The sequence below is a fragment of the Scyliorhinus canicula genome, chromosome 5 (genome assembly GCF_902713615.1).
Source record: "Scyliorhinus canicula chromosome 5, sScyCan1.1, whole genome shotgun sequence".
Classification (NCBI taxonomy): domain Eukaryota; kingdom Metazoa; phylum Chordata; class Chondrichthyes; order Carcharhiniformes; family Scyliorhinidae; genus Scyliorhinus; species Scyliorhinus canicula.
In genome coordinates, this window is record NC_052150.1 from 198,670,305 (window position 1) to 198,695,662 (window position 25,358).

Below are 25,358 nucleotides of genomic sequence, written 5' to 3' on the forward strand. Positions count from 1 at the left end.
GGCCGAAAGGTTCCAGGTTCGATCCCGGCTCTGGGTCACGGTCCGCATGGAGTTTGCACATTCTCCCCGTGTTTGTGTGGGTTCCGCCCCACAACCCAAAGATGTGCAGGCATAAGTGGATTGGCCATGCTAAATTGCCCATCAATTGGAAAAATTGAATTGCGTACTCTAAATTAAGAAGAAAACAAAGTTTCTCCAACCTCTCCTCATAACAATGCCGTGCATACCAGGAAACATCCTTTGTAAATCTCTACTGCACCCTCTCTAAAGCTTCCACATCCTTCTGGTAGTGTGGAGACCAGAATTGAACACTATAACCCACGAACGGCCTAACTAAGGTTCTATAAAGCTGCAACATGATTTGCGAATTTTTTAACTCAATGCCCCGGCCAATGAAGGCAAGCAGGCAATATGTCTTTTTGACTACCTTCTCCACCTGCATTGCCACTTTCAGTACCTGTGGACCTGTACACCCAGATCCCTCTGCCTATCAATACTCTTAAGGGTTCTGCCATTTATTGTATACTTCCCATCTGTATTAGACCTTCCAAAATGCATTACCTCACATTTGTCCGGATTAAACTCCATCTGCCATCTCTCCACCTATGTCTCCAATTAATTTATATCGCTATCTGCAATTCCACCAACCATTGTGTCGTCCACAAACTTACGAATCAAACCATTTACATTTTCCTCCAAATCATTGAAATATTCTACAAACAGTAAAGGTCCCAACACTCATCCCTGAGGAACATCACAAATCACAGCCCTCCATTCAGAAACTCCGCCTTCCACTGCTACCCTCTGTCTTCTATGATCGAGCCAGTTCTGTATCCATTTTGCCAGCTCACCCATTGATCCCGTGCAATTTCACCTTCTGTACCAGTCTGCCATGGGGACCTTGTCAAAGACCTTACAGAAGTCTACGTAGACAACATCCAATGCCCTACCCTCATCAATCATCATCATCTTCCTCAAAAACACGATCAAGTGAGTGAGACACGACCTCCCCTTCACAAAACTATGTTGCCTCTCATTAATACGTCCACTTATTTCCAAGCGGCAGTAAATCCTGTCTTGAAGAATCCTCTCCAATGATTTCCCGACCACTGATGTAAGGCTCAGCTGCCTGTAATTACCTGGATTACCCTTCTTAAACAAAGGGGGCTTTGTTGGAAGAAAAGCCATACTATGGAGTTGTGGTTAAGAAATCAAGTGCAAAGGTCTGAAGAGCAGCTAATTAAGGAAACTAGAGAAATGAAGTGAAGTTTCCAAGACTTCCATGGTTAAAGGTACTTGACCAGACCACTGTTCAGTAAAGACTGGCCAAGCTGAGAAGAAGATTGAGATGCCAGAAAGATATTTGAAGTGACTTTCAGGTTTGTGAGGTTTTACTGCAGCCTGCTGAACATGAGTTTAAATAATTATGGAAATCGGTGGCTAGATCCCGGAATTTGTGTAAAAGCAGTTAAGACAGAGAAAGCCTAAAATGGGGTGGTGTAAAACTCTTGACTGGATTCGCTGTTAATAGTGGAGCGGAAGCTTGGATTTAAATTGTCATTTGGAAAACCTGGTTTTGATTTCAGAATGCAAACCTCGAAGGGAAAGCATAATTATGAGTAAATATTTTAAAGCATGTTTTTGGGTGTGGAGTTGGAAACACTCATATGAAAATCATCTCAGGGTATCCCTGAGGAGGGATGCCCAAAAATTCACTTGGGGTTCAGAATGGAGAGTGGATTTACCCACAGTCATCTTACGTGCTTAAAAGGGACTTTATGTTAATGAGACCATTGTAGATTAAGATATACTTTGTCATCCATTTTAATCCTAAAACCTGTGTGTAATTGTGAAACTAAGGATGGAGGAAATGAGTATTGTGTGGTAATCCTAATTTTCATGCTTAATAAATGTTTTTGTTGTTAAAACTAATTAGTGGCCCTGTGATTCTGTTGCTCCATGTTTTTTAAAAAGAGTAAACGTTACGGTCTTTTGAGCCAGGGTTCTATTCTGGGATCTTTCCCTCCAGTTATAACATCATAGAATCGGAAAATCCCTTCACTGGAGAAGGAGGCCATTCAGCCCATTGAGTCAGCACTGGCCCCAGCTCCGATAGAGCTGGGTCCAACCCCTGCCCTATCTCTGTAACCCCGCCTAACCTTTTGGTCACAAAAGGGAAATTTAGGGTGGCCAATTCACCTCACCTGATTATCTTTTGACTGTGGGAAGAAACTGGAGCACCCGGAGGAAACCCATGCAGACACGGAGAAAAAGTGCAAATTCCACAGAGTCATCCAAGGTCAGAATTGAACCTGGGTCCCTGGAGCTGTGGGGTGGGAATGCTAACCACTTTGCCACCGTGTCACCCCTAACATCAATTGGGATTGAAACAGAAGTCATGAAAGGATATAAAAATGCAAATATTTATTTATTCTTTCTCAAACTATATTTTAAGAAGGAATCGTGTGAAGAAAATTATAGCTCAAAGTTTGTTTGCTGAAGAGAGAAAAAGTTAGGTAGGAAAATTAAAAACTAGTGTTCATTTTAATTTTTCCAAAATATCCAATAACAATCAAGACCTAAAGGAATGAGACTCCATGGACAGGATTTCGCATTTTGCATTTGGGGTCGGCACCCTGACCTCTGGCTCAAATATTGGCCCAATCCCATTCTAAAGGGCCTATTAGGGGGCTGTTCTGCATGGAAGGAACTGTCATTGCAGCTCAAGAAGAGAGAAGACATCCCCATCTTGAGGCACCCTCTCAGCACTTAAAATGGCCATGGTTAAACTGTTGAGGGACCAAAATGGCCATGGTTGCTGGAGAGGGAACCACTCCACAGGAAGACCAATGGCTGCAGCTGTAGCCAGGTCGGCAGTGGGGTGGGGGGAGGGGGGAGGGAGGTCCTCAACGTCAGCCTTCCAGCAGCTCTCATGCTTCTGTCACTGCAAAAATTCCTGTCAGCATCTGATCATTTGTCTCAATTGGTTTTTACTTATCGGCAGATAACCATTCTGCCCTCAATCCAGCTTTCAGGAAAATGATTCAAGAGCGGGATGGCGCCGGTATGTAATTGTGTGTCCACCCACCTCCATTCCCACCCCTATCAGAGCCCCACATTTGTAATTATAATGTATATACAATGGAATCAAGATAGGTTTGAAATCAAATAATGGTTGGTACGTTTAAATTTCATCTTTATGGGAATCGTTCCAAGGGCAAGGGAAGTTTTGATCGTTCCCATATGAACTGCATCTCCTCAAACATGATTCTTGTAAGCCATCTTGTCGACCTGTTATGACATCTCATTTCAACCAGAAAGAATGAATGTGTACAAAAACTAATACTGCTGGATGACACCTGTAAACAGAGCTTGCAGTTCCGAGCTAGCACAGACAAAGGATTTACAAGTATGATAAGAAATTACATGTCCTATCTAAAAGCTTTATGCTGCTTGTGAATAAATATTTGTCTTTGTTGGAGTCAGTTGTATAGAGTGGAGTGTTTCCATTGTGATTTGGACAGTGACATGCTTGCTGCATCAGTTGTGACGTTGGTTGGATTCAAACCAAAGCTCCCTCAGACTTGCATCAACAACTTACCTCCACTCAACTTCATGTGAACGAATTCAAGTACCATTTCCATTTCCCGCACCAACTATCATCATGCTTGCCCTGGAAGCGCGAATTCTATCTGAATTAGTGTTGAATTCTTGGCAGTTGTATACTCTGGGTTGACCCTGTAGAGGCTGCCAGAACTTAATTCACTGCATCTGTCAGACATCAGATCTGACCAGATCCGGCTTAAGGCGCCACAAGTAGTAAACATGGAAAAGTGAAAGTGCTTCGAGAGGTTGGTCATGAGGCACATCAACTCCTTACTGCAAGAATGCCTATATCCACTGCAATTCATATACCGCCATGACCCGGCCACAGCAGACGCCATCTCCCTGGACCTACATTCATCCCTGGAGCATCTCGACAACAAGGACTCCGAGGTCACACTCCTATTTATTGACTGCAGCTTCACTTTCAACACCATAATCCCAGCCAAGCTCGTATCAAAGCTCCAAAACCTAGGCCTTGGCACCTCACTCTGCAACTGGATCTTCGATTTTCTGACCCATAGACCCATAGAGCAGTAAGACTAAACAACAAGACCTCCTCCACGATAGTCCTCAATATTGGGGTCCCCGGCAAAATGTGGCTCCAACTCCATCCACATGTTCAGAATACAGGAGGGAAGGGCAGCACAGTGGCACAATGGTTAGCATTGCTGCCCACGGCGCTGAGGACCCGGGTTCGAATCCCGACCCTGGATCACTGTCCGTGTGGAGTTTGCACATTCTCCCTGTGTCTGCGTGGGTTTCACCCCCACAACCCAAAGATGTGCAGGGTAGGTGGATTGAACACGCTAAATTGCCCCTTAATTGGAAAAAAATAACTGGGTACTCTAAATTTTAAAAAAAAGAAGAATACAGGAGTGAGATAGAGAACCTAGTGAGAGTGGTGTAATGACAACAATCTCTGCCCCAAAGCCAGAAAAACTAAAGAGCTGGTCATTGACTTCAGGAAGCAAAGTACTGTACACAACCCTGTCTGCATTGATGGGGCCGAGGTGGAGATGGTTGACAGCTTCAAATTCCTAGGGGTATACATCACCAACAATCTGTCCTGCTCCACCCACTTCGATGCTACAACCAAGAAAGCACAACAGTCCCTATAATTTCTCAGGAAACTAAGGATATTCGGCAAGTCAACATTGACTCTGACTAATTTTTACAGATGTACCTTAGAAAGCATCCTATCTGGCTGCATCACAGCCTGGTATGGCAACTGCTCAGCCCAAGAACATAAGAAACTACAGCAAGACGTGAATACAGCCAAGTCCACCACATGAACCCGCCTCCCATCCATTGACCCTGTCTACACCTCTCCCTGTCTTGGGAAAGCGAGCAGTATAATCAAAGACCCCTCCCATTTGGCTTACTCACTCTTCCAGCTCCTTCCATCAGGCAGGAGGTACAAAAGTCTGAGAACATGCACTAACAGATTCAAAAACAGCTTCTTCCTCGCTGTTACCAGACTCCTACACGGCCCTCTTATGAACTGAACAGATCTCTCCACACACCTTCTCTACTGAGTGGTACGACACTCCTGTATGCTTCACCCGGTGCCTGTGTCTATGTATTTACATTGTGTATTTTATGTTTGCCCTATGTATTTTTCTCGTATGTGGAATGATCTGTCTGAACTGAACACAGAACAGTACTTTTCACTGTAGCTCTGAACAGGTGACCAGAAACAAATCCATCCAACAGTGTTTGAATTAAACCGGCATAGCCAAACATTTGGAGTGCGGATAGATAGAGGTCAGGAACTCCAGTGGAAATCAGGTTGGCCACAGGTTGACGGCTTTTTTCTATCTACCAGTTGAGCCTGGAATCGGCATCTGCCTAACGTCAGTGGAAGCTCCTCTGGGGGCTATGGCGGATAGGCAGGGGGCGTTTTCTTGCTCGTGTGCAATTTAAATAATACTAGCCACTAGCTTCCTTTTAATATTCTTGTACAAACTTTTGGTGTTCTGTTTGGTATCCCTTATATATTTTTCCTTTACTCCTTTTTGCAGCCCTTACCACTCTTTGAGGGCTTCTAAGGGGAAGGAAGATAGGTGCATGAGAAAGGAATAGAAAAAAATTGCAGGTAGGGTTCAGTAAAGTAGAAAGTGTGAGCATGAATGGTGATCTGGGTGGCTTGTTTCTCCTGTGCACTCAATGTGATTCTCCATCTCCAGCTTGTGCCAGGAAATCAGCTGACAGAAAGATCTCTGAAAGGCCAAAAACATTTTTTACAACTAAGTGTATTAGGTTTTTTAAAAGGCCTTTGCTGTAGTTTATTTTCAGCTAGCTGCTGTTTTGTTTTATTTATTTTGCCCCTGGCTACTAAGAGTTTGTCAGTAGGAAACATTTGAGCAGACTCATATGCAGAGGAAGAGGAGCAGACAGCTGCCGGCAGGTTCATTTGCCTGAAAGATGCTCTGTGTTCTCGACCTTTACCTTTTTATTATATTCATTTACGGGACCGAGGCATCGCTGGTTGGGCGAGCATTTATTGGCCATCCCTAGTTGCCCTTCAGAAGGTGGTGGTGAGCTGCCTTCTTGAGCCGCTGCAATCCTTGAGGTGTAGGTGCAGCCACTGTGCTGTTAGGGAAGAGGTTCCAGGATGTTGCCCCTAAGACAGTGAAGGAACGGCAATATATTTCCAAGTCAGGATGGTGAGTGATTGGAAGGGAACCTCCGGGCTCTTGTCGTTCTAGATGGTAGTGGTCGTGAGTTTGGAAGGTGCTGTCTAAGGAACCTTGGTGCATCTTGTAGATGGTACACACGGCTGCCACTGTTCATCAGTGGTGGAGGATTTGAATGTTTGTGGAACGGTAGGAATCAGGTGGGCTGCTTTGTCCTGGCTGGTGTCGAGCTTCTTGAGTGTAGTTGGAGCTGCACTCATCCAGGCAAGTGGAGAGTATTCCATTAAACTCCTGACTTGTGTCTTGTAGATGGTGGACAGGCTTTGGGGGTTCAGGAAGTGAGTTACTCGCCGTAAGATTCCTAATCTTTGACCTGCCCCGATAATCACAGTATTAATATGGTTAGTCCAGTTCAGTTTCTGATCAATGGCAACCCCCAGGATGTTGATTGTGGGGGATTCAGCAGTGGTGTTGCCATTGAATGTCAAAGGTTGATGGCTAGATCCTCTCATGGAGGATATGGTCTTTGCCTGGCACTTGCGTGACACAAATGTAACTTGCCACTTGTCAGCCCAAGCCTGGATATTGTCCCGTTCTTGCTGCATTTGGACATGGACTGCTTCATTATCTGAGGAGTCACGAATGGTGCTGAACATTGTGCAGTCATCTGCAAACATCCCCACTTAATGATGGTCATTGATGAAGCAGCTGAAGATGGTTGGGCCTAGGATACTACCCTGAGAAACTCCTGGAGTGATGTCCTGGAGTTGAGATGATTGACCTCCAGCCACCACAACCATCTTCCTTTGCGCCAGGTATGACTCCAACCAGTGGAGAGTTTTCCCCCTGATTCCCATTGAGTCCATAGTACATAGAACATATAGTACAGAAGGAGGCCATTCGGCACCGACCCACTTAAGCCCTCACTTCCACCCTATACCCGTAACCCAATAACCCCTCCTAACCTTTTTTAGCTCTTGCTCCTTGATGCCATACTCAGTCAAATGCTGCCTTGATATCAAGAGCAGTCACTCTCACCTCACCTCTGACAGTCAGCTCTTTTGCCCATGTTTGAACCAAGACTGTAACCCAAGATCCACAGAGAAAGGTGGGAGACCTCAATCTGTTGGCGGAGGTGCATCTTATCTTTTGCAACAGCACACATCACGCCCCCCCCCCCCCCCCCCCAACATGCAACAATAGCAAGATGTGAATACCTGATCAGGGGCCAGTGTTTCTTTCTTGACTGCGCCCAGCAAGACTCTGTCAATTGGTTCTGTAGGCTCTGGCAATGACTGTGGTGAGATACCCTCTCAGGGTGTGGATAACATGGGGCTGCTGTGTCCATTCACTGCAAAGGCACTAGTGACTACTATGCAACAGTACAGGACCTTGGTGAAACCACGCCTGGTGCATTGTTTGCAGTTTTGTTACCCTTATCTAAGAAAGGATATACTTGCCATAGAGTGAGTGCAGCAAAGGTTCACCAAGCTGATTCCTGGGGTGGCAGGATTATCGTATGGGAGAATGGGTCGACTGGGCCTGTATTCGCTGGAATTTCAATGAAATGTATAATATTCTGACAGGTTCGGACAGACTGGATACAGGGATGTGGTTTCCTCTGGTTGAGGTGGTGGTCTAATAATACTAATGGCTTATTGTCACAAGTAGGCTTCAATGAAGTTACTGTGAAAAGCCCCTTGGTCTAGAACAAGAGGTCACAGTCTCAGGATATGGGTAGACCAATTTGGACCGAGATGAGCAGAAATATCTTCACTCTCTGAGGGTGGTGGACCTGAATGGTCTCCTTCTGCTTTGTAGGGATTCTATGTACATGCAATACCAGTTGGACTGCATATTACCACTGAAAAATATGTTGCTTGCCAGTGTTAATGAATTCATTCCATTAGCCAGGAACCACGCAAGAAAGGGATATGAGGTGTGTAGTCATTTCCATGTGTACACGGTGCCAACAAACTGACAAAACTGTTGCGGGAGGGGGGAAATAAATTGGATAGCCCAAATTTGGGTGTGTGGATCAGGATACATAATCATCAATGGAAGTGAAGCAGGCAAGAAGCAAATGTCGTGCTGCCTGCTCATATCTATGACTCCAGCATGCAACACTGTGCTGAATGTTTGGTTGAATGACTGTCGACCGCAGAAGGGGCCCAGGTTTATGTGAGGCTACCACCACTTGAGTCCAGTCAGCATTACTGAAAGCTAGACAACATAACTTAAAGCTAGAATGTCTCCCTTAAAGGTAAGGTCCATTCTGGCTCTAGCAGGAATGGCAATTGGCTGGATCACATTGGATGAGCTTTAAGAAGAACCTGAAACGATGCAACAGGCCACAGAGAATGCCCCTAGGGGATTTCTGAAGCTGCACTGGAATGATTTGTGCAGGAGTTGAGCCAGAAGAGAGAAGTTCTCTTCCCTTAGGGGGCTAGAAGGTCCTTGAGATAAGTGCTCAGAAAGCAAGGCGATCAAGTGGCCACAATGCCCAATAGAGGACATGGATAAAGTGCCGCAAGAAGTTCAATGACCCCACACAAACAGTCAAGGTCATATTATGATTTCAGTAGAGACCAGTAACATTTTTTTTAGAAGTAGAAATCCAAAGTCCCATTTACTTACCATAATAATAAAGCCACAAGATTTCACGGTTTAAAAACAGAATAAGTTTTTTTCCATCCAAGAGTCAAGCAAAGCAAACACCTCGGCTAATCAGCAATACCTACAACCCTACATCACCATAAATTAATGCAAATTAACAGGCAACTTGCAATTGATTATGCCATAAATATTATCCATTCAAAGGCATATACAACTAAGGCAGATCTTACAAATGGACACAACTGTCCACATTTTGCATCGGTCATGAGAAACAAAGTTCTTCAACTACTGTCCTGTAATGGTGCTTGACCCCAGCAGACATCTGTGCACAACCTGTGGGGAAGCAGTAACATCATGGTGTTGTCACTGGACTAGTGATGTGGAGGCCATGGGTAATTCTCCGTAAAATTTGAATTCAATGAAAACCTGGAATTAAACGTCCAATGATGACCATGAAACCATTGTTGATTGTTGTAAAAACCCTTCTGGTTCGTTAATGTCCTTTAAGGAAGTAAATCCTTACCTGATCTGGCCTACATATGACTCCAGAATCAATGTGATTGACTCGTAAATGCCCTCTGAAATTACTTAGCAAACCACTCAGTTCAAGGGCAATTAGGGATAGGCAACAATTGCTGGCCCAGACAGCAACGTCCACATCCCCTGAACGAAGAGGGCACAGAAGGTTTACTAGGATGTTGTGTGGTATGAAGGGCATTAGCTATGAGGCGAGATTAGATAAACTTGGTTTGTTCTCACTGGAATGATGGAGGTTGAGAGGCGACCTGATAGAGGTCTACAACATTATGAGCGGCATGGACAGAGTGGATAGTTAGATGCTCTTTCCTAGGGTAGGGAGCCAAGCACTCGGGGACATAGGTTTAAAGTGCATGGGAAAAAGTTTAGAACAGATGTGCGAGGCAAGTATTTTACACAGAGGGTGGTAAATATATGGAACGCGCTACCTGGGTGGTGGGAATAGGTACGATAGCGACATTCAAGGGGCCTCTAGACAAATATATTAATAGGGTGTGAATAGAAGGATCCAGACTCCGTAAGTGCATACGGTTTTAGTTTAGGCAGGTACCATGATCAGCGCAGGCTTGGAGGGCCGAAGGGCCTGTTCCTATGCTGTATTGTTCTTTGAATAAAAAAAGACCCTGAGATCCACAGGCTACGGCCTTCACCAAAAGTAGCACATGTCCGCAGAACTCCTCAGCTTGGTCTGGATGATGTAGATTTGCCAATATTGGGCGGGATTCTCTGATCCTGAGGCAAAGTGTTGACGCCATCGGAAACGCCGTCGCGTTTCCTGATGGTGTTAACACAGCCCCAGGATCAGCAATTCTGGCCCCAACAGGGGGCCAGCATGGCGCTGGAGCGGTCCACCTGCTGATCCGGCCGTGGAATGGGCACTGGGAGATGCGCGCATGCCCAGTGGGTCCGGCTCAAAACCGTGCATGCGCAGTTCCATCGGCGCGATTTCCGCGTATTCGCGGTGCCTCCCTTGTCTGCGCCGGCTCCGACCCAACATGGCGCAGGAGTACAGGGGCCGGCACAGAAGAAAGGAGGCCAGAAGACAGCGAGGACAGTCCGCCGATCAGTGGGTCCCGGTTGCAGGCCAGGCCTCTACAGAGCCCCCACCCCCACCAAGATCGGACCCCCCTCCACCCCCACAGGCTGCCCGGCCCCTCAACGTCGAGGTCCCATGGCTCAGAGCAGGTTAGAACGGCACCGGCAGGATTCGTTTTTTTTTTACGGCCGCTCGGCCCATCCGGGCTGGAGAATCGCGGGGAGGCCCCGTAGAACGGCCCCCAACCGACGCTGCGCCAACCACGCTGGCCCCAATGGTGCCGATTCTCCGCTCTGCGCGAATCGCGTCCCGGCATCGAGGCGGCGTGGGGCGATTCGCGCAGCCTGCCGGTGATTCTCCGACCCGGCGCGGGGTTCGAGAATCCCGCCCCTTGTCTTCCAAGTAGTAGAAACAGCTGCAACAATTCTTCTCCATTTCTGGAGCTAGCTCTGTTTTCTTCAGCTTGCCTGTACTGCACCGCTGAACTCAACTTCAGCTACTGAGCTTGAATTGATCCCTGTTCTTCTGTATGCTTTCAACCAAGTTCAGTCTCACTGGAAGTCTTGGTTTCCGATTTGGTTCCTTTGAAAACATTTTAGTTTGCATTCTCTGTTTCCTTTTTCAGTTCCGGTCTACCTCAAAATCATGGATTCCATCTGGATTGTAAATGCATCTTTAAATGTCACATCGTACCAGTCACACATGTAGCCTGTTGCTGGCTGAGGTGCAGGTGGGAGAAATGCTGCTGATAAAGTGTAGGTGGGTGAGGACTCCTGCTCAGACCCTATAGTCCCCATGACTGGGAACCAGTGGCGCACTCAGAGGCATTTCAGAAGCACAGAACACGGTCCCAGCAGAGAGCATCATTCCCTTCTGACAGTCCACAACCCCAGTACCAGCCCTGCACTTCCACTAACTCTGTATCAGAGAGTAAAAAGACAAAGCAACTGATCTGCAAGTTGGGCAGTGATACCATTGCTGTTGGCGAGGATGGAGAGGGTTCCTTGTACAGCTGAACACATGTTGCGTATTTAGGAGAAAGTGTTAACTTGAGTGGCGAGATCCAAAATGGCAGGTTGGGCATCAAGTTAGCATTTGACGCTGACTGATGTCACAACCTGCCTATACTGCTACTTCCAGCACATGTATAGGACAACCACACTCTGTAACATTGTGATCAGCTAAGGCCCTGTTGGAAGTGGTTGCGAGTGGGCCACCGTCACTTATACTTACCTTTACCAGATTCACAGGGAGCCAAAACAACAGGAACGGTAGAGCTGAATTTTGTAGTCCTTGAGTTTAACTCGTTCAGTCAGGTTCATAGAATTAGAATCATAGAATTTACAGTGCAGAAGGAGGCCATTCGGCCCATCGAGTCTGCGCCAGCCCTTGGAAAGAGCACCCGACCTGAGCCCCCACACCTCCACCCTTTCCCCGTAACCCAGTAACCCCACCGAACCTTTTTGGACACTAAGGGGCAATTCAGCATGGCCAATCCAGCTAACCCGCACATCTTTGGACCGTGGGAGGAATACGGAGCACCCGGAGGAAACCCACGCAGACACGGGGAGAACGTGCAGACTCCCCTCAGGCAGTGTCCAAGCCGGGAATTGAACCTGAGACTCTGGAGTTGTGAAGCAACAGTATGCTACCATGCTACCCCACGGTTATGCACTTTGGTCGATGGTGGTGAAATGAAATGAAATGAAAATCGCTTATTGTCACGAGTAGGCTTCAATGAAGTTACTGTGAAAAGCCCCTAGTCGCCACATTCCGGCGCCTGTCCGGGGAGGCTGGTACGGGAATTGAACCGTGCTGCTGGCCTGCTTGGTCTGCTTTAAAAGCCAGTGATTTAGCTCAGTGAGCTAAACCAGCCTCTGGTGTAGTGATAATTGTCACAAGGCTAATCTAGAGAGCTAAGTTAATGCTATGAGGATACGGTTTCAAATCCCACATGGAGGCTGGTAAAATTTAAAGTTCAATTAATAATGATGGTCTCCATAACAGTGCCCCTTGAAACGCTCATCAATTGTTGTAAAAGCCCATCTACTCCAGTAATGTCCTTTAGAGGAAATCTGCCATCCTTACCCGGTCTGACCTACATCTGACGCCACAGCAATGTTGTTGACACTCAACTGCCCCAACAAGCAACTCAGTTCAAGTGCTATAAGGCTGGACATGACATGCTAACCCTGTCAGGGATGCTCACGTACCATAAAAGAATGAATTAAAGCATAGTTGTCAGCTGATTGGGGTGAGGCTAATTTTTATTTTGAAGTTGTTTGTTGGTCTTTTGTGAGTTTCTAGGTTGGAAAATGTGCTTAATAGGTGTGTGGTGAATGTACTTCACCTAATGCATGAGCTGTCTGTACTGTCTGTATAATGATGTGACCCATGACCTGGAAGTGATGATGCGGCCTACTTCCAAGGACTGTACTGGAATCCCGGTGGGCTCCGCCCCTGGCTCCACCTTCACTGGGGCCATATATAGTCCAGCCACCTGTGGGTGGCACTCATTTGTACAGCCGACTCTGGCAGGCGAGTTCATGGATATTAAAGCCTAATGTTCACTCGTTCTCACTGTCTCACAGTGAATTGACAGTATAGCAAGGTGAATATTAATAACCAAGGTTTTCCCTCCTTCACCAGGAGCTGTCCCGGTGACTGACATTCCTTTAATAATAATCTTTATTGTCCCAAGTAGACTTACATTAACACTGCAATGAAGTTACTGTGAAAAGCCCCTAGTCGCCACATTCCGGTGCCTGTTGAGGTACGCAGAGGGAGAATTCAGAGTTCTCAGCTGGTACAGGAATTGAACCCGCACTGCTGGCCTTGTTCTGCATTACAAACCAGCTGTCTAGATCACTGAGCTAAACCAGTCCTTTATGCACAAAGCTATAATACAGACACTAATAATCTTTGGTCTCTTCCCAAGAGACGAGGAAGTAGCAAAATCAGGACCCAAATCAACAGTGTTGGTAAGATGTTTTCAATCTTTTGGGCCAACCTTCACCTCAAAAGCTGTACCAAGTGACACAGAAACAGGATCTAGCTGTCATGAGGCTAAGCGACTCACAGATTTGACTTTGGTCAATCCTGGCAGATCCTAAAGCTTCTCTGTAGCTCAGAACGTGTTCCAGCATTCCTGCTCCAGCAAAGGCTAAGTAACCCTACATTCAAACCCCTACTTGCAATGGGCCCGTCTGCATTACATGCAAGAGCGAGAGAGAGAGAGAGAAACAAGGGAGGACAGATGGAGAGAGGGAGCTTCTACAGGACAGGGAAGGGGTGCTTAGAAATTCATTATTGAATGCGGAGGCTGCTGACCGCAACACATACAGCTGAGCTGTATTCAGTGGTCCCTACACATTCACAGTGAATGACAGTTATCATCACCACGTGTACGCTTCGAAGTAGTTTGAACCTGATTATTAGCCACGCAAAATTGGATATTGGGTCCACATTTACTCAACCACTGGTATGTAACCCCACCATAATGGCTGGAAGCTCTATTCTACTGGAACGAGATGTGGCAGCTCCCTCCAATGGCAGGCTGGCACCAGAACTTGCAGCTGTATGGGCTGCCAGGTACCCAAGGTACACCCAGAGTGACAGGGGTACCCACCAGCTAAGTGCAAAATGAGCTGCCCTCTTATTAATTTGACAGGTCTGCAGGAATGAGTTCCCAGATCCTAGCCCAGAGCATTGCAGCCCCACAGTCCTCACCCCTCTCTCTCCCTCTCTCTGTCTCTCTTAAGGAGAGCTTTGTGTGATTCAGTAAAGGTGGGTGGACAGTTTCCATGTCGAGCTTTCTGTCTCTAAAATGCTTGTTTCGCTGCAATATTTTGAGAATTGCCGACTTGTCTTTCTCCTGGCCCAAGAATGTATTTCCCAGCAGTTCTTTGTATTGCCACCAGGAGTCCCCAACTTTGTTGCTGAATGGTTTTGCTGAAGATGCCCAGAGCACGTCAAACTGCATTCTTGATAGTGTAACACACAACCGAGCATCAATACTATCAATTAAGACAAACATACTCATACCCGTATTCATCTAGCACCCGATCGTGTTGTTAGAGCTCCTCAAACATCTTCACAGAGTTACATTATTTTGATGAGCAGGAGACTAGGAACTGGATGGTTACCGAGCACTGTTAGGGTGGTGATGGTTATTTATGTGGCTGCAGATGTCAGTCAACTGTGCCAGGAACGTTTCATAAACAGCAATGAGACAAATGATTAATGTTGATTGAAGGTGAAATGGAGGCTGTGACACCAGCACGAGAACTCCCTGCTCTATTTTTCACAGGGCAATGCGATCATTGCCATCTATCTGAACAGGTAAATAGAATTGCAGTGAAATATCCAAAGTGAGGGATCCACCTCCTGCAATGTAGCTCACCCTTATTATTTTACTGGCTGTGTCAACCCACAGGCCTTTTGACCCTGGGGGGGGGGGGGGGGGGGGGGGGGGGGGGGGAGGGCAGCGGGGCGAGTGGGGGGACAGATGATACTGCCAAATGAGTTGAGCTGACACATTCTCCCATTCCTTTCTCTTCCTCCAGTTTGTTCACCTCCTCCTGTTCTGAAGCGAGTGATTCATGCTGGGGTATGGTTCCATTGCAGCGCCAGGCCTCCAGTCCCTCACCGAACTGAATACAACTCTCCATGCGTTGGCCGAGACAGTAAGTGTCAATGAGCTTTTCAAACACTGGGGAGGGCCTCAGGGTCGGACCCAACATGTATACGCACATACATACACGAGACAAACTCACGGACAGGAGCCAAACCCTTGCTGCCCTTTTTTTCCCCACCCATCCATATCCCATCATTCTACTGCATCTTAGATATTACAGTTTGCAATATTCATGTTTGCGAAAACCCCTTACCAAGCCTTGAATCTCCCCATCTTCACCTCTTGTCTTTTAAGACTTCTTAAAATCTAGTTCTTTAACCAAACTTTAGGTCACCTGACTTAATGTCCACTCCTTGGAGTCAGTACTCTTTTGTCTGATATGTTCCTGTGAAGTGGCTTGGGATGCTTTATTATGTTCCAGGTGCTATACAAATGCAATTTGTTGATATAATAGTCGTGAATAAACATAATTGAATGAAATCACTCTGTAATTTAAGGGAGGCATTGATCTCTTTAAATTAAACAGATTGACACCTACTTTAAAATACTGTGGTGGAGTGATATCACACAAAGTAACAAGGAAGGAGCAGTGATACACTTTTCATGACCACTGGGTGCCTTAAAACACTTCACAGCCAATGAAGTACTATTGAAGTGTATTCACTGTAGGAAATGCGGAAAATGTAACATAATGAAGCAAGAATCTTTTTTTAAAAGAACTTTCAAAAAGAAACACATGAATACATGATCTAAGCAAAATGTCCTTATCTTCTTTATCATTAATTATAGCTAACAAATAAATGATGGTTTATAATAATAAATGATTGCTTGGCAGCAAAAATTTTGCTGAGAAAAGAGACATGCTATTGAAGTTTTTCATCTTGCACTGATCAGGAGAGAATTGCAAGAATACCCATTCTCAAAGGGAATAATGTGTTCCCTATGAGATTTGGTGTTTTTACAATTCTGTCCTGATGAGTGTGAGCCAAAAAGCTTCAATAGCATGTCTCTTTTTGTTTCAGCACTACTCATAATGACAATGTGCTGCTCGGTGGGAATAGCATCTAAAGAGATTTAGTCCAGGCTTTTTTTATATATCACATTAAGCATATGCATTGCTTATTTTAAAAAAAACAAAGCAACAGTGTCTAACAGTATATAAATAAACAATGTACCAATTATGTAACTACTGTGTTAGTTACATAATTATTAATGAACGCCCAAAAGGAAACAATAGCCACAGCGGAGGTTAGTGTTGTAGAGTGTATGGTTCCATCAGCTGCACAAAGAATGCTGACTTGTGCTTTCATCTGCCAGCATCTGCAGTCACCCAGAAGGTGCTGAGCTTTGCAACAGGTGGCACTTTGCACGACAGAGTCCCAAGGGGGCTAACAACTGAAGCTTGTGACTTGCCATGTCTTCATGGAGCTTGGGACAACAACAAAAAAAACATGACAAGATGACAGATAGTAGTTTCAATGTACAGTGACAAACAAATTAGTGCAAAGATGCTTTCTACTGAATACCAGATGTGTTGGATTCTGTGAAATGGAACAAGCAATGAAAAATTGTCAAACACCCATCTGTGCCTTCTGTGCGCTATCGGGCTGTCAAGTGCTGGTGCTTTTGATAGTTGTCGACTGCCTTTAATAAGTATTTGGCAAAGCCAGGCCCATTAATGGGTATGTTTAATGGCCAACTGCTAATTTTGTCCAAAACTTACATCATTGAGTGCAGGTCATAACGCCTCCTTTTTGACTAAGGAACAAATTGCTGCTAACTTTGAACTACAAGAGTCAATTTGTATTTTCTGGTTTTGTCAGCAGTTTTCTCTCAGCTGTTATCTTTTGTCTGCTTTTCTCACCCAAAATAAACATTTCTGTTGTGCCAACTGATGTCCCCACCTCCCCCCCCCCCCCCCCCCCCCCCCCCCACCACCACCTCATACATATGAAGTCTTTCTTTATGTCTTTCAGCAATCATTTGTTTCTTATCAGACACTATTTTCCTCTTGCTGGGAAATATTAGTGACCACAGGCCTTTTGCAGAGAAATTACTTAGTGACGTTCAAAATGAAGCTGCAGATATAGAAATAACAAATAATTTTCAAAGGGTCACTGGGGTCATAGAAGTCATAGAATTTCCAGTGGAGCAGGAGGCCATTCGGCCCATCGAGTCCACACCAGTTCCTGCAAGAGCACCCTACCTAAGCCCACACTTCCACCCCATCCCCACAACCCAGCAACCCTACCGAACCTTTGGACACTAAGGGTAATTTAGCGTGACCAATCGACCAAACTCGCACATCTTTGGACTGTGGGAGGAAACCGGAGCACCCGGAGGAAAACCACGTGCACACGGGGAGAATGTGCAGACTCCGCACAGACAGTGACCCAAGCCGGGAATCGAACTGGGGTCCCCTGGTGCTGTGAAGCAACAGTGTTGACCACTGTACCGCTGTGCTGCCCTGGGTCTGGATCCAGAGAAGCTGGAAATTGAAAATCGCAATCCCGGAGGCCGTCTGGCAATCTTGAGCGTCCGAGACTGTTTGCAATTTTCAAATGGCCAGCACGGGAGAGGACACGGGGAACCTGCCAACCACTAATTAACAGCCCCTTAAGGCCGTTGAGGAGCCTGTCAAGGTCAAAATTGAATTTTTGACCTTCAGCTTGGCGAACCTGAGCAGCATGATGCATGTTTTTACATAGCTGTCGGTTTCATCACACGGTGAGGTAAACTTTATCTGTTTTAGATTTTATTTTTACCTTATTTGTTACCGGAACCTTGTGTTGGTGTGAGCACCGAGCCTTTCTTTGTTCCGTCATGGATTCCTCCAGCTCTGTCGATGCTGTAAGACAGCGACAGTCTCCCAACATGGCTTCCACCGGCCATTTCAGCTGGTGCCAGGCAGGTGGTTCCACTTGCTGGAGGTGCCCAACACCCTAACTGAACTCTGAGTTTTAGAACTATGCCTTTTACATCAAAAATAGCATCTCAAGAGCAATGCTGTTGAGTTGTGGCATTAGGACCTGCAGTTCATCTGGGTGTCAGGTCCCCACCACCTGCCTTACAGCCCAGCCCAAGGACACCTGTTCCATGTTCAAGGTCTACCCGCTATTTACCTTTACCAAACTCTTTATCTTACTTTGACAAAGAGTCATCCAGACTCGAAACGTTAGCTCCCTTCTCTCTCTACCAATGTTGTTAGACCTGCTGACATTGTCCAGTATTTTCTGTTATTGTTTCAGATTCCAGCATCCTCAGTAATTTGCTTTTATCTTTATATTACTGTTAGATTAGGTAGCACCTTCAGAAACATCTGGTGCAATAAGTGTTCAAGAGCAGTTTCTTCCGATACTTTTTCATCTAAAATTACTAGCATTCCCTTCTCCCTCATGCACTGACCCAGTTCCCCCTTAATAAATGCCATTACACAAGCATCGAAACGGCAGCATAACGTTGGTTTCTGTCAGTACTGAAAATGACTGTGAGTCAGTAACTGGTATTACAAAGCATCAAACATATTAGAATTATAACTGTGGCACCAATAGATATGGTAGGGGAGGATCTTCACAGGGCCGAGTTCAACATCGCAACGTTTATAGAACATAGAACAGTACAGCACAGAACAGGCCCTTCGGCCCTCAATGTTGTGCCGAGCCATGATCACCCTACTCAAACCCACGTATCCACCCTATACCCGTAACCCAACAACCTCCCCCTTAACCCTACTTTTATTAGGAAACTACAGGCAATTTAGCATGGCCAATCCACCTAACCCGCACATCTTTGGACTGTGGGAGGAAACCGGAGCACCCGGAGGAAACCCACGCACACAGGGGGAGGACGTGCAGACTCCACACAGACAGTGACCCAGCCGGGAATCGAACCTGGGACCCTGGAGCTGTGAAGCATTTATGCTAACCACCATGCTACCCTGCTGCCCCAAAGTTATCTACAGTTATCTACTGGTGACTTCGGTCATCCATGTAAAGTTTTGTAGAGTTCCAGCGGGGATAGAGAGCAGGCCAGCGTCAGTAGCTTTGGATTACTTTCACAAAGAGCGGGCATGGAATCTTTCTGTGTATTTAAATCTCTGAGGTTCTAAAATTTCACATGTCGTAGTCAAATTCAGCTCTTCAGTGGCAAAGCAAGATTTGATTATCTGTTCTTCCAGTAGCAACTTTAACTTTGATATGGGGTGAGCACATCATGGAAAATGGAAGAGTATCCAGACCCTAGCATTACCTGACAACCTTTAATGCACATGGCCTTTTGCATAAGGCACTTCAGATGGATCTCATCATAAAAATGTGCTTTGGTCATTTATTATCAGTGTGGAATAAAATGCTAAAGCACAGCTGTACATCTGAAGTATTATAAACTGAAGCTGTAATAAGCATCTTTAAAAGAGCAGCAATCTCCCTCTCTCTCCTTATCATTTATCAATCCACTCTCAACCATGCTAGACACTTACAAACAGATTGTTTAATGGAAAACATTCCATGATAGATGACTGGATCATTTGAGAGTTTGCTATTGCCCAGGAAAATACCTCAGACATTAGTCAGTGACAACAGGTGACTATTGTGTTAAGTAGTCATCTCAAATCAGGTTAAAGTAGATAAAGTGACTATTTCCCAGTAGATTGCAAGAGTCCAATTAGATTGAAGGGTGCAAAGACTTTGGGGAGGTAAGTAGAGAACTTGAGCATGATGTACTAGCCACACTGCACCCGAAAAGCAGCGTACCGTGGTGCAAAGTGACCGGTAAATGACGGGAGACCCTGCTCCCAGGATCTACCCGGCTTGCCACGTCGCAATGTGAAGCCCGCCCCCTTGTAAAGCTTTAGGTTCAGTTATAGGCTTACGTTCTCTCTAGTTATCCCTTATTGTAACTGTAGCAGAGCTCCTGTGATGTGGCATGCTATGAGTCAAAGGATGCCCTCTCTTATTGCAAGTCACATTTTCAGAGCCACTGATTTATGGTAATTGGCTATTAGATTTTGAATTCTACATTGGAGTCCTCTGGAACATTTAGTCGAATTTTAAGTGTGACATTTGACCAACTATGTGCATACTTGCAAGGAAACTGCAAATCAGTCACCTTGATCATTATTAAACGCGTGTTTAAGAAAGCCATTAGTATTATATCTTGACTTTTTACAATCCCATGATACATTGGGAAATGATATGATCAGAGTTACAACAGTGCAATTCTCATACACCCATCATGGAGAGCTTTCTTGTCAAATAATCACTGAAATTTCAAAGATGCTTATTTCAGTCTCAATTGCTGCCCCTTATACATTACAATAGTGTTGACATTTCAAGAATTCTTCATTGGTTGCACTAAGGCCATGCAAGCCGCTATATAAATGTAAGTCTTTCATTCCTTTTCCAGGATATTGCTGGCTGGAAAACAGATTAGAGACCCAGTTTAGACAAATCCAGACTCTCAGGACTGGATTCTCTGCAACCCCACGGCAAAATTGCACACACCGCGGGGGCGGAGAATCCACTTTCACGCTGAAATCGGGCTCGGCGCCGGTTCGCCGATTTTCCGGGTCCCAAAAATTGGCATGCGGTTGGGGGCCCATTGACAGACGCCCACCCAGCGATCCTCCACTCCCGGCCGACCGAGTTCCTGCAACGGCATGGAACTAACCATCTCTTGCCGGTCGGGATGCTGCCGTGGCAGCTGCAGACTCAGTCCACGGCCACCTTGGTGGGGGGCAGGGGGATCAGACACTGGGGGGGAGCCTTGTAGGCGGCCAGTGGTTAGATCCGTGCGGTTAGATGATTGGACGCGCGGCCGATCGGGGGAGGGGGGATCTAATTTTTGCGGCTGCCTCCGCAGTCCCAGTCTGCCATGGAGTTTGGCACAGCCGCTGGAGGCCGCCACCATGCGCATGCGTGGACTCCAGACCGGAAGTGTGGGGGTCCGTCTCCGCAGCTATAGCTGCGAGATTTACTCAGGATCCCTGCTCGTCCCCTGCAGGGCATTGAATTTGTTCATATTTTTTCTAGGAATCTCTGAAGTAAAGCTCCGGCGTTTTTACACCGGCATGAGGACATAGTCCCATTTTGAGAGAATCCAGCCCTCAATCTCCCTGTGAGCATCACTTCCTGTTGAGAGCACTGAAGCATGGAATTACATCTACAGTTAAAGATGAGGGGCATTGTCGGGCCAATTTTGTGAATGAACTTTCCGAGTGCAGAATCCTGCCCACAGGGAGCGTGTATCGCAGACCCATTCTTAGTGCAAGATATAAACAGCTGTGTAAAAGCAGGTCCATATGTTGTAACTGCAAAACCTCAGATGCTTTTGACCAGTTTACTTACTCAAATGTTTTACCCAGGTGCCCTTATTTGCCAGATGAACAAAGGACAAAACAGGTTCACGGTTTAACGCAGTTTTATTCACAATTCTCTCACTCAGTATGACTCAAGACTCACAGCTGAACTTTAGGTTTTACCCGCACTTAGTGAAGGAAGCTGGCAGGCTACGATCACTCGATGTGGACGTCTTCTCTGGGCTCCGAAACCCAGGGGGAAGTCTTCTTGCGATGGTTGTGCCTGGGGAACTCCCAGGTTATCGCTGAAGAGCTGTTCTGATTTTTCTTTCTTTATACTGGGAAGCTATGATTGAGTCATTGGTATACGCTCACCACTGGCCATTGTCCGAGCCAGACCCCAACTTGTTAATGAGAAAGACAGGATACTCCTGTTTATCCATGGTGGTTCAATCAAGACCCATTGTCCTCTGAAACTCCCTTTGTCTGACTGATGCGACCATCAATTCATTCAGAGACACGAGTTGAAGTAAACTTTAATCGGCTTACAACTGAGCCTGCCTGCGACTATACTGAACTGAGGGTGGACTCGCAGGACCGCAGCACTTATACTTCCTGCTGGGGCGGAGCCAAGGGCGGAGACCTGTACAAGCTCCTCATCTCCCCCTGTGGGCAGAGCCGCGCAACGGGTCACAGATGGAGCCCACAGGGACACAGTAATGTACAGTGTGAATTTATAGTGGTTACACATTCACCACACTGACCAGCCATCGGCTCATTATGGAGTCTGATGGCTTCTTTAGTCTGTTCTTCGTTCTGCTGCAAAGTTGATCACCTGTGTCTGGAAGTTTGTTACATATTCATAGCATGGTCTTGTTCTTTTGTGGAAACGTGAGTGGGTAATCACAAAGTCCATAAAGCGATAACGAGTTTATGTGTTGAATTGAATGCTCTTGTAGATGGCCAGTATTGATTCCAGCCAGGGCCTTGTGTGACAGTTTCTGTGCCTAGCCTATGTGTCTTGTCAGCCTGTTCCTCGTATCACAGTTTCAATTATAGAGTGAGTGAAATCAATTGTACAATTGTATGATGTCCCACATTAGGGGAAGAAGGATAATGTGCTATCCTCACATTGATGCTGCAAATCGATTTCTCAAATTATTCTAATCATTCTTTAAAGTTCTAGTTCTGTTTTACTGTTCGGGATTTCCCGCTGTTTCAAAAAGTAAATACTTTTTGACCTTCCTTTCTAATTGAAATGATTTAATCGCGAGGGGTTAGGAAAGGTTTGCTGTTTCGTATTATTTGAAATCCTGCTCGAGTTTGCACATGGATGAAATAATTGAAGGTGACGGCCCACTTTTGCTGAGAAAGGCTCAGCGGCTGCTTGTTCTCTTAATCAACTGTCAGATTTGCACTTTTTTTCCACTTTGAATATAAACTCTTTTTGTTGAATTTGTGCTTATCAAGATGAAGCATGTCAGTTTCTGAGGAATTAAACATTTTCTATGTTTTCCAGCGTCAGCATTAATCTCTCACAGACTTTGCTAAAGTTGACTCTAATCTGCCCCATCAGAGAGGCAAAGCTTTCTCTGGTGGCTACGTTTAAGCAACATTGTATCGAGGGCGGGGTAATTCTCTTTGATTTTTCTGGCTAATGTCCTGTGAGGTAAACTGGCGTAACACTGGCTGCAACTGGATGCAGCATAGATCAAAAAGATATTCCAGACCTTGAATTTAGTTCAATCAGGTTTACTGAACTAATGGCACAGTTAGCACATGATGTGGAGATGCCGGCGTTGGACTGGGGTGAGAAGTCTTACAACACCAGGTTAAAGTCACCTGAGGAAGGAGCAGTGCTCCGAAAGCTCGTGTTTGAAACAAACCTGTTGGGCTTTAACCTGGTGTTGTAAGACTTCTTACAGTTAGCACAGTTCTCTGTGAGTTCGACTCTGCTAACTTAAGTGTGGTTACTCTGTCTGACTGAACCAGACTGGCTCTTAGCCACGTGGTGGAGGTGTGAGATTGTAACAACTTGACTGACTCTCTAGATGTTCATCGGTGGAAAGAGGCGGCGTGTGAGTGCCTCGTGTCTTTTATAGTCAGATCCCACCCCTGAGTGTCGTGCCTGCTTATTGGTCATGTCCTGTTCTCTGTGTCCATTAGCTGCTTGTCTGTCTAGCATGGCAGCTAAAACTTTAAAAACACTCGAATAATTAGTTTCCCAGAAACTGGGATCAGAAAATATCATCATGCTCTGTATGCAATGTTTGTAACATGTAGTGACCAGAGGAAAGTTTTCAATGTACACCACGCACCGTAATAACGTGGCATTCCATGCATATGGCCTCCTTCTGTTCTCTCCAACTTTGCAATAATTAGGGTCACATTCAAAGCAATTTTATTCTATGGACTCATTAGAAACTGGATGTTATTCACCGAACTATCAATCTGCCAGAACCAGTTGTGCCATTAGGCACTCCAGCTTTCTCTAAAATTCTGAACAGTGTTGAACAGGACGGCACCGTGGCACAGTGGTTAGCACTGCTGCTTCTCAGCTCCGGGGACCTGGGTTCAATTCCGGGCTCGGGTGACTGTGTGGAGTTTGCACTTTCTCCCCGTGTCTGCGTGGGTTTCCTCCGGGTGCTCCGGTTTCCTCTCACAATCCAAAGATGTGCGGATTAGGTGGATTGGCCGTGATAAATTGCCCCTTAGTGTCCAGAAGGTTTGGTGGGGTTACTGCATTATGGGGACAGGGTGGAGGTGTGGATTAAGTCGGGCGACCACTACACAATCCTTGTGTAGTCAAAGCCTTGGCTTCAGAGTGAGAGCAGCATTGCAGCATGCCATGCAGTGTTACCACTGTGGTAAATGGGACAGATGAAGGGCAGGCCTCGCTGCTCCAAATACTTAGCATTTCTGAAACTGCTGTTATGCTCCAGTTGTCAAAGTTGTTTCCCTGGTGTGCCTCCAATCTCCATTTGAATTTACAGCAAGAGATCAGGGCAAAGCACAATAGGACCCATTATTCAGGCAACAAACACCCAATAAACATTTCCTATTTCCTGGCATTTTGGCATGCCACATGCCAACTCTAATGGACACGAGCGAATCAGCCATAAGCAGGAAAGTAGTTAAATTGTTCCCAGGTAAATATCTTCAATCCTTCATATTTGAGTCATCTTTGGAACTTTACCTTTTTATTGTTGGCACTCAGACCCTCGCCACTCTGTGAGCCAATCACTCAATTTCCCCTTTCCGAGCAAAGGTATTTGGAAGATGAAGCTGGCCCACAAAGGGATGACAGGCAGGTGAGGCAACACAGGAGTTGGTCACTGCCCAGTCATAAGGACCCTCGCCCCCACACCCACTGTTCGAATTGACCAGACCCACATTGGCAGACAACCAGGACATTCAGAGGCTTTGCTTTGCATGGTTTTAGACTGTGCATGCCCTACCACTGTGTGAAAAAAAAAATTTCCTCGTGTCGCCTCTGATCCCATTGCTAATCAACTTAAACTTGCGTTCTTTGATTACTAATCCTTCCACCACTGGAAAGAGTTTCCACGTCAAAATCATTCATGGTTCTGACTCCATCAAATCGACTCTTCACCTTTTTTTCTTCGAAAGAGAAAAGCATTCCCCATCCTTCCTGCCAAGATGTATCACTTCACACTGTTCTGCTTTAAATTTCTTGTTTCACGCGTCTCCCCAGGTCGCTGATCTGCCTGTGTCCTCCTGAAGTGTGTTGCAATCCACCTCAGTGTTTAGCACATATTGGAGTTTCATATCATCTGCAAACTTTGAAATATTGTCCTGTTTACCCAAGTCCAGGTCATTAATATATGTCAAAAATACCAGTAGTATTTTCATCCGTCTGCATTTGAGTTGACAGCTGTTCTTTAAATTCAGGCACAGTACACAAGATGTTTACAGCCAGCTGCAGTTAACAAAAAGAGTGTTGTCGCTGAATTCAATGCCGATGTAACAAGGTTG

At 45.8% G+C, this 25,358-nt stretch overlaps 1 protein-coding gene across 2 annotated transcripts in view; it reads left to right on the plus strand.

Annotated features, from left to right (window-relative positions):
• adarb2 (adenosine deaminase RNA specific B2 (inactive)) overlaps positions 1-25,358 on the plus strand; it is an 857,007-nt gene that overhangs the window by 374,266 nt on the left and 457,383 nt on the right. Inside the window, exon 2 of one of the 2 annotated variants that reach the window (XM_038798319.1) lies at positions 14,997-15,116. The exons of the other annotated variant lie outside the window; for it this stretch is intronic. Coding sequence (XP_038654247.1) covers positions 14,997-15,116 — 120 coding nt within the window. The remainder of the gene's footprint in view (positions 1-14,996; positions 15,117-25,358) is intronic. 2 annotated transcript variants of the gene reach the window in all.